Source organism: Danio rerio, chromosome 17 (genome assembly GCF_049306965.1).
Source record: "Danio rerio strain Tuebingen ecotype United States chromosome 17, GRCz12tu, whole genome shotgun sequence".
NCBI classification, from domain to species: Eukaryota; Metazoa; Chordata; class Actinopteri; order Cypriniformes; family Danionidae; genus Danio; species Danio rerio.
Genome location: NC_133192.1, coordinates 10575791 through 10590000, shown reverse-complemented (window position 1 = coordinate 10590000; position 14210 = coordinate 10575791). Strand labels below are relative to the sequence as shown.

The window sequence follows — 14210 nt, the reverse complement described above, 5'->3', positions numbered from 1 at the left end:
ACACCCGCACTTACTCTGCTAATGCCTGATAGACTTTCATCGCGCGCACGCGTTTCCGCACAATTATGTAACTCCCGCACAAACACACACCCTTTGGGCTATTAACAAAACCTCTGCATGTTTGATCTTTGACACCTCAAATCATGTTTTAACCGCTAAACGGCACAGCTGCAATCAATTAGCGGCTCTGCGCAACCTCCAGCTGATAGTGAGGAAAAGCTTGTGCGTTTGGCAGCCGCTGCTCTCCCTCTGGTACGGGGTGGAGCGGGGCTCTAATGGGACCCTGCCGTCGCGCTCTTGCTTCCCCAAAAGACTGTGTGCGTGTGTGTGAGTGTATTTGAGGAGGAGAGCGATCGGGCCCCGGCGTCTCACAGCGCTGACACTGTGACGGGGAGGTTGGTGCGTTTCTGACAGGCGGCCCGGAGAGACTGCGGCAAAGGGAGGGCCGGACGATTAAACGTCTTAACTCAGACAACAGGGCCCGATTGCTTGCGGATTCGCAGATGTTATCTCTGTGAGCTTCTGCGGTGGATGGCAGACAAGGGGTCTGGTGTGTTCGACAGGAAAGAAAGTGTATGCAAGAATGTGCAGTACTGCTGGAGGAGCTCTAGGGGGCCTTCAAGCTAGGTCATGTTGAGGTAAAAATGACGCAGATTGTGATTCAAATTTGATGGAAGAAATCAAAATAAAAACTATTCAAATAACAGACTTTTTTTTTCCCACAACAAAATGTATTTAAAAACACTATACACTTACTGGCCACTTTATTAGGTACACCTGTCCAACTGCACGTTAACGCAAATATCTAATCAGCCAATCACATGGCAGCAACTCAATGCATTTAGGCATGTAGTCATGGTCAAGACGATCTGCTGCAGATCAAACCGAGTATCAGAATGAGGAAGAAAGGCGATTTAAGTGACTTTGAACGTGGCATGGTGGTTGGTGCCAGACTGGCTGGTCTGAGTATTTCAGAAGCTGCTGATAAACTGGGAATTTCACGCACAACAGAAAATGATGAAACTAATGGTAGACAGATCGAACGATAGACAACAATAGATAAGTAGGTGGACGGACGGACAGACGGACGGACGGATGGACAGACAGACGGACGGACGGACGGACAGAGATAGATAGATAGATAGATAGATAGATAGATAGATAGATAGATAGATAGATAGATAGATAGATAGATAGATAGATAGATAGATAGATAGATAGATAGATAGATAGATAGATAGATAGATAGATAGAAACAGAGAGATAGACAGACAGACAGACAGATCAATATAAACAGACAGACAGACAGACAGACAGATGATAGATAGATAGATAGATAGATAGATAGATAGATAGATAGATAGATAGATAGATAGATAGATAGATAGATAGATAGATAGATAGATAGATAGATAGATAGATAGATAGATAGATAGATAGATAGATAGATAGATAGATAGAAACAGAGATAGACAGACAGACAGACAGATCAATATAAACAGACAGACAGATGATAGATAGATAGATAGATAGATAGATAGATAGATAGATAGATAGATAGATAGATAGATAGATAGATAGATAGATAGATAGATAGATAGATAGATAGATAGATAGATAGATAGATAGATAGATAGATAGATAGATAGATAGATATAAACAGAGATAGACAGACAGACAGACAGATCAATATAAACAGACAGACAGACAGACAGATGATAGATAGATAGATAGATAGATAGATAGATAGATAGATAGATAGATAGATAGATAGATAGATAGATAGATAGATAGATAGATAGATAGATAGATAGATAGATAGATAGATAGATAGATAGATAGATAGATAGATAGATAGATAGATAGATAGATAGAAACAGAGATAGACAGACAGACAGACAGATCAATATAAACAGACAGACAGACAGACAGACAGATGATAGATAGATAGATAGATAGATAGATAGATAGATAGATAGATGATAGATATAGATAGATAGATAGATAGATAGATAGATAGATAGATAGATAGATAGATAGATAGATAGATAGATAGATAGATAGATAGATAGATAGATAGATAGATAGATAGATAGATAGATAGATAGATAGATAGATAGGATACTAGGTACAGGAATCATCAGGAAGTTTTCCTTTCGCTCATGAATCTTTTCAGCAGGATTAAACTCCTCTAACTATGATCTCTACATGCCTGTGCTGCTTTATTCTAAGAGTTAATGAGCAGTGGCGTAAAGCCCGAAGAGAGATCTTGAGGGTGGAGAGACAGTGAGAAACCAGTGTTATCCAGCAATCTCACCAGAGACACCCCTGATCCTCAACACAACTACTGCTGCAATCATCCTCATTCCCATCAGTTAAACTGTGATGTACAAAATACTGTTTTTTGGTCTCAATAGCAATGGAGAAACAGCACTGTTTAGTAGGGTCGTGACGATACATTTAGAAATCATTCTGCTTTGGATTCTCTCTAGAACAAATCCCGAGCATAGTTCCTTGCTTTTACACATATCACTTAAACCTAGTGCAGGGGTTAACTAGACATCGACACTAATCAAACACACCTGAACACCTGAATTTCAACTAGTGAGACAGAGCATGTGTTGTGTGCTTATGCAAATGACGTTAAAAAAAACATTGATTTCCAGTTTTTATTTATATAAGAGGAGGGAAACACCAAAGTGTGTGTCTTATGTGACTGCACAGAGATGCATTATAACAGAAGCACAAAAATGTATTCAGTCTGATAACACACGTGATCATGAGCAGAAGAAATGGAAGTGATGTAATTTTTTTTCTTACTCTGCTTCATACTGCTATGGTAGTAGGTGTTGAATACTTTAACTCAGGGGTCACCAATCTCGGTCCTGGAAGGCTGGTGTCCCTGCAGGGTTTAGCTACAACTTGCTTCAACACACCTGCCTGGGTGCTTCAAGTATACCTAGTAACACCTTGATTAGCTTGTTTAGGTGTTTTTGATTAGGGATGGAGTTAAAATCTGCAGGACACCGGCCCTTCATGAACAAGTTTGGCGACCCCTGCTTTAACTCATCGATGATTTGCAAAGGATGTAATGAAGACCACAACGTCCATGATTCCACACTTAGTCATAGCATCATTAAGCTACACCTTTGCTAGTTTTGAATATGCGCCCTCTAGCGGCAAAAGCTACACACTGTGTCTTTAACAAGTCAATTTCTGAACTCTCATGCTGATGCTACTCAAATGAAACTTTATGAGCTATGTTGCTAGGCAATTTTGGGAAACAATCGCATAAATAGGCAACTAACGATGGCCGAGAAAGCTTAATGCTTGGCACTTTAGGAACACACATCCATCCATCCATTTTCATCCCCTTTTCCAGGGCCAGCTCGTGGGTGAAGCAGACTCAGGAGAGAACCCCAGACTTTCCTCTCTCCAGACACTTCCCTCAGCTCCTCAGTGAGAATCACGAGGCATTCCCAGGTCAGCAGGTAGACATAGTCCCTCCAGCATATCCTGTGTCTTCTTTGATGCCCCCTACCAGTAGGACATGCCTGTAACACCTCCCTAGGTAGGCATCCAGGAGGCATCCGAAACAGATGCCTAAGCCACCTCAGCTGACTTCTCTCGATGTGGAGGAGCAGTGCAGGTAGGGTCTCCCAAGACAAAAAGGTCTTGACAGGTCAGACTAAGTGTGATTCAAAAAACCCTTATGAGCACAATAACAGCGAGGACTGTGATGTTACCCGGTATGGTGTAGCCGGTGCCCCCTCCTGGAGCCAGGCTTAGGGTTCATATGTGAGCGCCTTGTGGCTGAGTTTTATCCCACGGAACCAAGCCGGGCTTAGCCCAAAGGAGCGATATGGGACCATCCACCTGCATGCCCATCACTTACAGGGAGAGCCGTAAGGGGCCGGTGCATTGTGGAAATGGAGGTAGTCAGAGGTCAGGACCACGATAACCCGATTATGGGCATAAAAACTGCCTCTTGGGACATGGAAGGTCACCTAACTGGGAGAGGAGTTAGAAAACACATGCGATTGCAAAAAAACGCCAGCAAACTAAGAAAAGATCCTGATCCTGACAGGACAACAAATTAAAGCAATGGGCTACAGATACAACATTGTTGCCCATTATTAATAGGAAATTAGCCCTGCTATGGCTTACAACAGGTTTAAATGTTCAATTCAAGAGAAATGAACTGAAATTAATTGATACACACTTCTATACAGCTAGAGTAAATGAAAGTGTTTGTCTTTCATATCTATAGATGATCACATGACCTGATGGGATAAGTTCTATTTCATGAAGAGATATAAGAACTGTATATCCTGCACTATTATAAATGATCAGATTTTTTTCCAACATGGAAGCACAACCTGTTCCAACTAGTGTCCCAAAACATTAGTGGCAATATCTCCTTTGACACCATTCTTCACTGTATGTCCAAACTACAAGCTGACCAATCTTTGAGCTGTCATGAAGCTTTTAAACAGGACTAGAGCCAATAGATATAAATGTCACTGCAGTGGGAATGTCTTGATTTTTTTGGACATGCCCCATCAAAGAGCCAACACTCTTAGAGAAGTGTCATATACAACATCCTACTCTGTCAGGGATTTAGAAGCACGGTTAAAATAAATCTGAAAGTGGGATCTGGCCTGCTGCAATTATAAAGTAGCAAAAGTGGGAAATAAGCATACGAAGATACATATGATATATGTATATATGTATATATTTAGATGAACATAAAAAAGAAGCTTTAAGGACTTTTTATTTATTTATTTATTTATTTACTTTATTTTTTTTTCAGTGGAATATTCTATTTGTTTTGTTACTGTTTATTGTAACTTTTTAATTTATAATAATAATAATAATAATACTTATTATTATTATTATTATTATTATTATTATTATTATTATTATTAATGTCAATAATTTACAGTAAAATATTTATAAATAATTTTTAAGTAATTTTTTTGTATAATACTCTACATTAATGTAATAATAAAATATTTAAGCAGAATTATGTCATTATTTTGAGTAGTTTTTAAATGTATTATTATTATTATTTTTAATTTTTTTTATTAATATAATATAAATTAATATTAATATTAATTAATATGTCTAATTAAACAAGAATAATTAAACCAAAACATTTTTTTCATATTTTTATGATTATTATTCATTTATGTATTTATTTATTTTTTACTCAAATTAAATATTTTTAATTTTATTTATATTTTGGTTTAAAAAAGTATATTATAATTATGATTAAATATAAATAACAACAACAACAACAACAACAACAACAACGATAAACAAAACAACTTTTATTATTATAACTATTATAACTATTATTTATTATTTTATATTATTTTAACTATTAATTAGTATTATTATATTATTAGACCTACCCTCCAAATTGTATTATTTTTCTTATTTTTCTTATTATTATTATCAATCATGGTTAAATAATTCCAAATATACAAACAAGCACATCAAACTTTCTTTTCTTCTTTTTCCTCTCTTTTTTGCATTTTAAATCCGAATCACACTTTGTAATCACACAAATAACTTGATTCATTCCCCAAATTGTCCTGCTCAGAAGAAATAAATTGCTTGTAAGAGTTTTATTGTGACACGAAATGAACAGCCTCGACACTATAACTCAGGCTAAACGCATTCAGCGGATGGATGTTAGCGAGATATTTCACAGCGTGGGACAGAACAGCCCTGCGCTTTCTTGTATGAAGACGTAGGCCGCCACTCTACTAATTCATATTTATAGCATGAAAGAGAAGCCTCTGTCATCCTACAGTCAGACAAGTCAAGGATCGTCTGCCACACCAAAACAAAGAGCAGACGACTCGACCTCGAAGATGACGGACCAGCGTGAATACTCCACATTTGTTTGATATTGCTTCGCCGCCGACTTTGCAGAGAGTTTGTCTCTTTCAGTCGGCCTGAAAGTTAGCTTCTCTCCTCCGCCTTGCGCAAAAATGAACTATTTAACCTCTTCACAAAGAACTCCATGCTTTTCTTTACATTTCTTTAAAGGTTTTCGCCCCTCTTTCTTTCTTTAATTTACTGAATATTTTTTAATGCGTTTTTTAAATAAAGTCAAACTTAATATTCATCCAGTGCTTATCACTGTTTCTTTGCAAAAGCAGGCCATAAATATTAATGAGGAGTTTCGCGTGGACCTGAAAGAGCCGGCTACGCATCGTCTTTCTCTGTTAAGAAAGGGAGGAGGGGGGGTTTATCACAAATAAAAACCCCTGGGTAATTTTTCACAGAAATAATTGCCCTGCATGTGGTAAATGGTGTTATTTTCTGGTATTTAAAACTTTGGCAGGGCTCCCCATGTAATGATTTGCTGGCTGAGAGAAGCACTGGCATGTAGACAGAGCCGGACTGAACCGCTAAACTAACTGCGGCCGCTCGGATGAGGGTTCTGGAGAAAAAAATAAATAAATAAATAAATACAGGAAAGCTGGACTCCAGCAGTGCGCCTCTATTTTGGCTCGCTCTATTCATTTTGCGGAAGTGGATGAGAGAACGCAGACAACAAGACGCGTTCAAAACTCAATCCAACCTTTTACCCTTTTACCATTGATCCATCCTTGTGTCATTTATCCATCCATCCATCCATCCATCCATCCGTCCATCCATCCATCCATCCATCCACCCTCCTTCAATCCATTCATTCATTTATTCACCATCAATCAATCAATCTCAACTTTCATTCGTCCATTCAATGATCTACACTCATCACTCAATCCATTCATCATTTATACACGCTTTCCTCATATATCCATCCCTCAATCCATTCATTGTCAATCAATTAATCGATCAATCAATCAATCATCCATTTATCGATACACACTTTTCAATGTCACGTTCAATTTAGCCATCATTTTATCATATATTCATCCATCAATCCTCCATCTATAACTACATCAATCAATCAATCAATCAATAAATCAATCAATAAATCAATCAATCAATCAACCATACGACCAATCAGTTGATCAATCAATCCATCCATTCATTGCTCCACACTCATTTATCATCCATCATTTATTATCATTTTATCATACATACATCCATCAATCCTCCCTCCAGCACTGCATTCATCATCCATCAATCAATTAATCATCCGATCAATCAGTTAATCAAATTATCCATCCATCCATTCATAGATCCACACTTATCATTCAATCGTTCATCATGTATCTATACTTTAATCATATCCATCTATCAATCCTCCCTAAATCACTCCATTCATTGTCTGTCAACTAATCAACAATCAATCAATCAATCAATCAATCAACAAATTAATCAATTAATTAATTAATCATCCATTTATTGATCTACACTCAACACTCAATCATCATCATCAATTATTTGTGCCTTTATCATATATCCATTTACCAATCCTCCCTCCATTACTCCATTCATTGTCAATCAATCAATCAATCAATCAATCAATCATCGGTCTACACTCTTTATTTGATTCATTCATCATGAACATCTTCCCTCCATCACTCCATTCAATGACTGTCAATCAATTAATCAATCATCTAGAGGTGTGAACCTACAATGGTCTCACGATTCGGTTACAATTATCATGCCATCGATTCGGTTTAATTCGGTGTGTCGCTATAACAAGCTGTTTGTATAAACACACACACACACACACACACACACACACACACACACAGCACAGCACAAAGCAAGAGACAGCGGCACACAACATCACACTCTCTCTCATTCACACACATAAACACACACGCACGCATGTACATACGCATACTTGCTTGCTTGGGAGTGATATTTTTAGAATGCCCGCTCCCATTTAAATTACACCAGAGTTACCGATCGCTCCCGCGCCTTATTAGGAAATGTATTCCCACCCCGCAAAAAAATGTTGTTCAGCCACGGGAATGTAGACTTCTATCCAGAAGTCGAGAGAAGAGAAGAGCCGAGAGAAGAGAAGAGCCGAGAGAAGAGCAAAAGTCACACCAGCAGGTCAAATGGGCCACAGTGAGAGAAACAGTTTACTTTCATTCTCTCAATCACAGAGAAATAGGGGCTTCTGCTGTGAGTGTCAGTGAAAGACTGTCCAGCAAACTCACACGCAGTGAAATTGAGCACAGTTTCTGCGTTTTTAAGTAGTTAGAGCGTTGTAAATACTCGCCCTCGCCTCCCTAAATCACTCCATTCATCGTCTGTCAATTAATCAATCATACAATCAATCAATCATCCATCCATTCATTTATCCACCCTCATTACTCAATCATCCATCATTTTTTTGTGCTTAAATCACATATCAATTCATCCGTCCACCTCCAGCACTCCATTCATTGTCAATCAATCTATCGATCGATCAATCAATCAATCAATCAATCAATCAATCAATCAATCAATCAATCAATCAATCAATCAATCAATCAATCAATCAATCAATCAATCAATCAATCAATCAATCACACCATTCATCCATCTATTCTTCAATTGGATCACGCTCATCACTAAATCCAGCCATCATTTATCCATATATTTATCATATATCATCCATCAATTCTCCCTTCATCACTCCATTGATCCTCCATCAATCAATCATACAATAAATCATCACTCCATTCTTCCAATTATCACCCATTCTTCTATCCATCACTCCCTTTATCAAACCAGCCCATCCAACTTCCTTCTTTAAGACTTTCTAACTTTCACACTGAAATTGTGAATCTACATCCTGTTTTAAACCTCAATTCAAATTTCTGACTTGAACTGGACTCTCAGAAACTTTTGGATTTCAATTTCTGTAGAATCCAAAAGTTTCAGTTCAAAATCCATTTTTTTCTAGTTGCAAAATCTGTTTCACTCAAAAACAAGTCTCATACCAGTAGTCAAACTGCTCATGTTATGTTCATTCAGATGTCTGCAGCTATTTTTTTTATATTGTTAGTGCAGCAGAAAGTGTGGATGAAGAGAGAGGAACAGATGAGAGCAGAGTCTTTCACTCAGGTGGTCAGACTGATGCCAGAAGCAGACTCATTACTACATTTGTCAGCAGTGCCGCTCTTGCTTGCACAGTGTACAAAACACACAGACCAAATCCTGCATAGGAGCTTGCCTGAAAAAAATCAAAGACAATAATATAAAGAAAATAAATAAATACAAAACAAAATAAAAAAGTTAAATAAAAACAACAGTGGTCAAAAAAAAAACTAATTTGATTCAAATAAAATAATGTGAAAAAAAAAATTAACTCAAAACAAAATGTAATTTAATATTTTTAGAAATAAAATAATATTATTACAAAATTAAATTACATAAAAAATAGAAAACAAACAAACTTTAAAATAAAAAAATGTAAAAAAAAATAACACCAATAATAATTCCAAAATATTTAATTAAAAAAACACCAATAATAATTCCAAAATATTTGAATAAAATAAATAAAAATATTGTAAATATAAACAAATTTAATTTAAAAAACAATTATTTAAAAATTAAAACAAAACTAAAAATAAAATAAAATCAAAATAATTCAATCAAAATAAAACTATGTAAAAGAAAAGAAAATAAATTAATAATTTATTAAGTTAATAATAATAATAATAATAATAAAGTAAAATAAAATAAAACTGTGGTTTTATTTTATTAAAATAATGTAAAAAAAATAATAATCAAAACAAATAACATAACATAAAATGTCAAAAAGCTATTTAAAAAAATATAATAATAATAATAATAATAATAATTTTAATAATAATAAAACATATCACTACTACTACTACTACTACTACTACTAATAATAATAATAATAATAATAATAATAATAATAATAATAAAAGTAAAAAGGGTAAAATTAAACAGTGCTACAAAAAATTAATTTAATTAAACATAAAATACAGTAATGTAAAAAAAGTAAAGTCAAAACTAAATTAAAAAACACAAAAATATGTATGAGAAAATTACAATAATAAAAAAAAACAAAATAAAATAAAATAGTGGTCCAAAAAACTATTTGATTAAAATAAAGTAAAGTGTAAAAAAAAAAATAGTAAAAATAATAATAATAATAATTAAAAACAAAATAAAATAAAGCAAAGTAAAATTAAATTTAAAAAATACTCAAAAGATAAATAAATTAAAAAACAATTATTTAAAAATAAAAATAAAACTATGGCCAACATAAACAAATTGGACCCTATCTGAAGAAAATAAAATTAATACTGTATTCCACCAAAAAATCATGCAGACTTTAACTGAATTCAGTATCCAAACCCCCCTTCTTTAAAAACTCAGAGTCCTTCACTCAGGTGGTCAGACTGATGCCAGGAGCAGACTCATTACTACATTTGTCTCTTACTTGGACGCCGTACAAAACATGCAGCTGATTCACGCATAGGAGCTGAGCTTGGCTGAAGGCCCTGATGAACATCCGAGAGAAAGAGAAAAAGAGAGAGAGAAACGGTGGATGACCTTCACTGAATGTCACTGTAAAACGCAGAGGAAATTAATCCAGGAGAAACGCAGACACACAGAAGCTGAAGGAAAGACTACAGACTCGCGGCTAATGACGGCCAGCGCTCGGGTCCTGAGCTTCTCTTTCATCACGCGTCGCTCAAATTAAAGCAAATGTGATTCTAATCGCAATTAGTCTGCGAGTATTAAAATTTCGCTCCGTCCGTCCTCCAATCTACACATTCGGTCAAACCGCCAATTTGCTGTTGATTGAAGATGGCGATCTGGAGTCACGGAGAAGCACTTATGTTGGGCAAACACTGATTCAGGCCCAAAACTCTGGAAATCAGATGATTAGAGAGTGTTGGCTCTCGGTGGAGCTTTATCTCGCTGACCCCGCTGATTTTCATTAGAGATAGCAGGAAAATTGTTGTTTTGAAATGAAAAGTCCAAGTGCTCGGCACACAGAGCTAGTTTAATTTCCTGTTGTTTCAGAAGCTTCCAGGGAAAACAAGAGTGTTGACGGGTGAGACGGACTCCTGTTATCAGGTGACACTGGACTCAGAGACACTCAAACTGTTACATATACAGGAGACTACAGTAGCAGTAACATTGTGTCCAGACATTACAGGACGCTTACAGAGGCTTTACAGATGGAACAGCAAAAGTGAAGTGATTTATATATGTAATTCAAAGGAGCTTCTGCTTTGGCTTCATCCTGTAATGATTTAAAACAAGTAATTTTGAATAGACATGTCTGAAGAGGCCATTTGGCAAACACTGACTAACGCAAAAGACCTATGATGTTACACATATTGAGTAGGTTCTAAAATAAATTAAAATAAAATAAAATAATAAACAAATAAATAAAAATTAAAAATAAGATTAAAAATAAATAAAACAAATCAGTGGTCAATAAAATAATATAAAATAAAATAAAATAAAATAAATAAAATAAAATAAAATAAAATAAAATAAAATAAAATAAAATAAAATAAAATAAAATAAATCTTTGGTCCAAATCAGCGAGTCGCTCATAGTGTAAATGAGGCTTAAAACAAAGGATTTTGAATAAACATGTTTAAATAGGGCATGTGGCAAAGACTAACGTAAAGACTAAATAAAACAAACAGGTGGTCAATAAAATAAAATAAAATAAAATAAAATAAAATAAAATAAAATAAAATAAATAAAGATTAAAAGTAAATAAAACAAATCAGTGGTATATAAAATAAAATAACATAATAACATAAAATTTAAATTTAAATTTAAATTAAATTAAACTAATTTGTAGTTCATAAAATAAAATAAAATAATTTAATTAAAATAAAAATTAAATAATACAAATCTGTGGTCAATGAAATAAAACAAAACAAAACAAAACTAAGTCAATTTTATTAAAATTAAAATTAAATAATACAAATCTGTGGTCAATAAAATAAAATATTTAGACATGTTTAAATAGGGCAAGACTAGCATAAGACTAACATAAAGACTAAATAAAACAAATGGGTGGTCAATAAAATAATATAAAATAAAATAATAAACAAATAAATAAAGATTAAAAATAAATAAAACAAATCAGTGGTATATAAAATAAAATAACATAATAAAATAAAATTAAAAATAAAATGTAAAATAAAATTTAAATTAAATGAAACTAATTTGTAGTTCATAAAATAAAATAAAATAAAATAAAATAATTAAATTTAATTAAAATAAAAATTAAACAATACAAATATGTGGTCACTAAAATAAAATAAAATAAAATAAAATAAAATAAAATAAAATAAAATAAAATAGTGGGCAACAAAAATATGGTAAATTGTTAAAAAATATAGATTTAAATAAATTAAATAAAATAATAAAAAAATTATAATAATAAAATAAACTCAACAGAAAAAATTATTTATATATATATATATATATATATATATATATATATATATATATATATAGCAAAAGAAAAAATGATAAATAAATACATATATTAAAATAAACTAATTATAAATGAAACTTTAAACAGATTACTTTTAATATTTTATATTAAGCTATTTGGTGTAAAATGTGACTATAAAAAAATATCAATTCAAAATACCTGGTTTAACAATCATAAATATCTCATACACCAAAGTTACCCTTATTGGTAAGCATATTATCTTTTAAACTGTAACAAACAGAAGCTTAGATTTGCTCAATTTCTCAATCACACAGACAATACACCAGTAATTCTTCTGAGATGTCTCATCTCTCCTGTTCTCACATCCTCATAAGATTCTTCAGTGAATGAAACATGAATGAATCTGAAGGCGTCCAGTAATACTGAGAGGCCGATTGTACATTGACCATGAATGGAGCACGTATGTGGATTCCAGCAGCATTAATGTACATACTAATTAGCGGAGAGGCAGAGCAATCCTGGCTAGCATGTTAAATCTGCTACATGACAGAATAATTTGACTCCTTAAAAGGATTATGCAAATTAGTGCTCATCACAGCATAGGAAGACTGGGGGAAAAAAATGACAGATAATTTATACATAATACACCTTTCGCTGGATTTCTGCAGGCAATGCACCTGGGCAATAGACGCTTCCATCCACAGCAAACCTTAAAAGCATGTTTACCTGTCATCTAGTTATGAAGCGCACACAAGCTGTCATCATTTCATTTGTAAATCAGTTTGCCTTTTTTTAAACTAGTTGACATCTGGATGGAAGATACACAGAGTATTTTATTTATTTATTTATTATTTGTATTTATTTATTTGTTTATTTATTTACGGTATGCTGTTTTGAGGAATCAAAAAGGGGTACTTGATGCAAAATAAATATTTTTACTCCAAACTTACGGTTAACAAAACATTTAATATCCCAAAATAATTCTTTAAAAGCAATTATTGTTGCTGTTCGTTAAAAATAAAGTAAATCAAATAATTGTTTATTAAACAAAAAAATAACAACAACAATATTAATAATAATAATAATACAGTATTATATTGCTAATAAATGTCAACACAATTCAAATGTTTAACAACAATTATAAAAATACATAAATGTTATATTCAGAATAAATGACAACTCACTCCAAATTGTTGTTATTATAATTATTATTATTATTATTATTATTATTATTATTAGTAGTAGTAGTAGTAGTAGTAGTAGTAGTAGTAGTAGTAGTAGTAGTAGTATTATTATCATTAATATTATTATTATTATTATTATTATTGTTAATAATAATAATAATAATAATAGTAATAATAATAAACTGTAAATAAAAGACTAAATAAAACAAATAGGTGGAAAATAAAATAAAATAAAAAATAACAATTATTATTATTATTAGTAGTAGTAGTAGTAGTAGTAGTAGTAGTAGTAGTAGTAGTAGTAGTAATAATAATAATAATAATAATAGTAATAATAAAAAATGTAAATAAATAAATAATAAAATGGCAACTCACTTCAACTCAAACTTTATAAATATTTTAATTTAAAAAAACACAAATTTAAAGATTATAAAATATAATATTTTATTTTATATAAAACGTTAACTCACTACAAACTTAACTTTTTTGTATTAATAATTTACGAGAAATTTAAAAAACATTTACATTTTATTATTATTATTTATTTTTATTGTTATTATTACCTACAAAAACAAAAATAATACTGATAATACTGATAATAATAATTTACTAAAAAGAAATAAACTAATGATAAAATAAATACACTT

At 32.6% G+C, this 14210-nt stretch overlaps 1 protein-coding gene across 10 annotated transcripts in view; it reads right to left on the bottom strand.

Annotated features, from left to right (window-relative positions):
* Positions 1 to 14210, bottom strand: part of npas3 (neuronal PAS domain protein 3) — a 608964-nt gene that overhangs the window by 486017 nt on the left and 108737 nt on the right. For 2 of the 10 annotated variants that reach the window (XM_073928174.1, XM_073928175.1), the window contains exon 1: positions 1 to 123. This exon is cut by the window's left edge and continues 3 nt beyond it. The exons of 6 other annotated variants lie outside the window; for them this stretch is intronic. Coding sequence is in view for 2 of the 4 variants with exons in the window: in XM_073928171.1 (XP_073784272.1) it covers positions 15 to 40 (26 nt within the window). In the remaining 2 variants the exon portion in view is untranslated. Of the gene's footprint in view, positions 124 to 14210 lie in introns of those variants that run through there. 2 more of the 10 variants (XM_073928171.1, XM_073928172.1) reach the window with 1 other exon arrangement.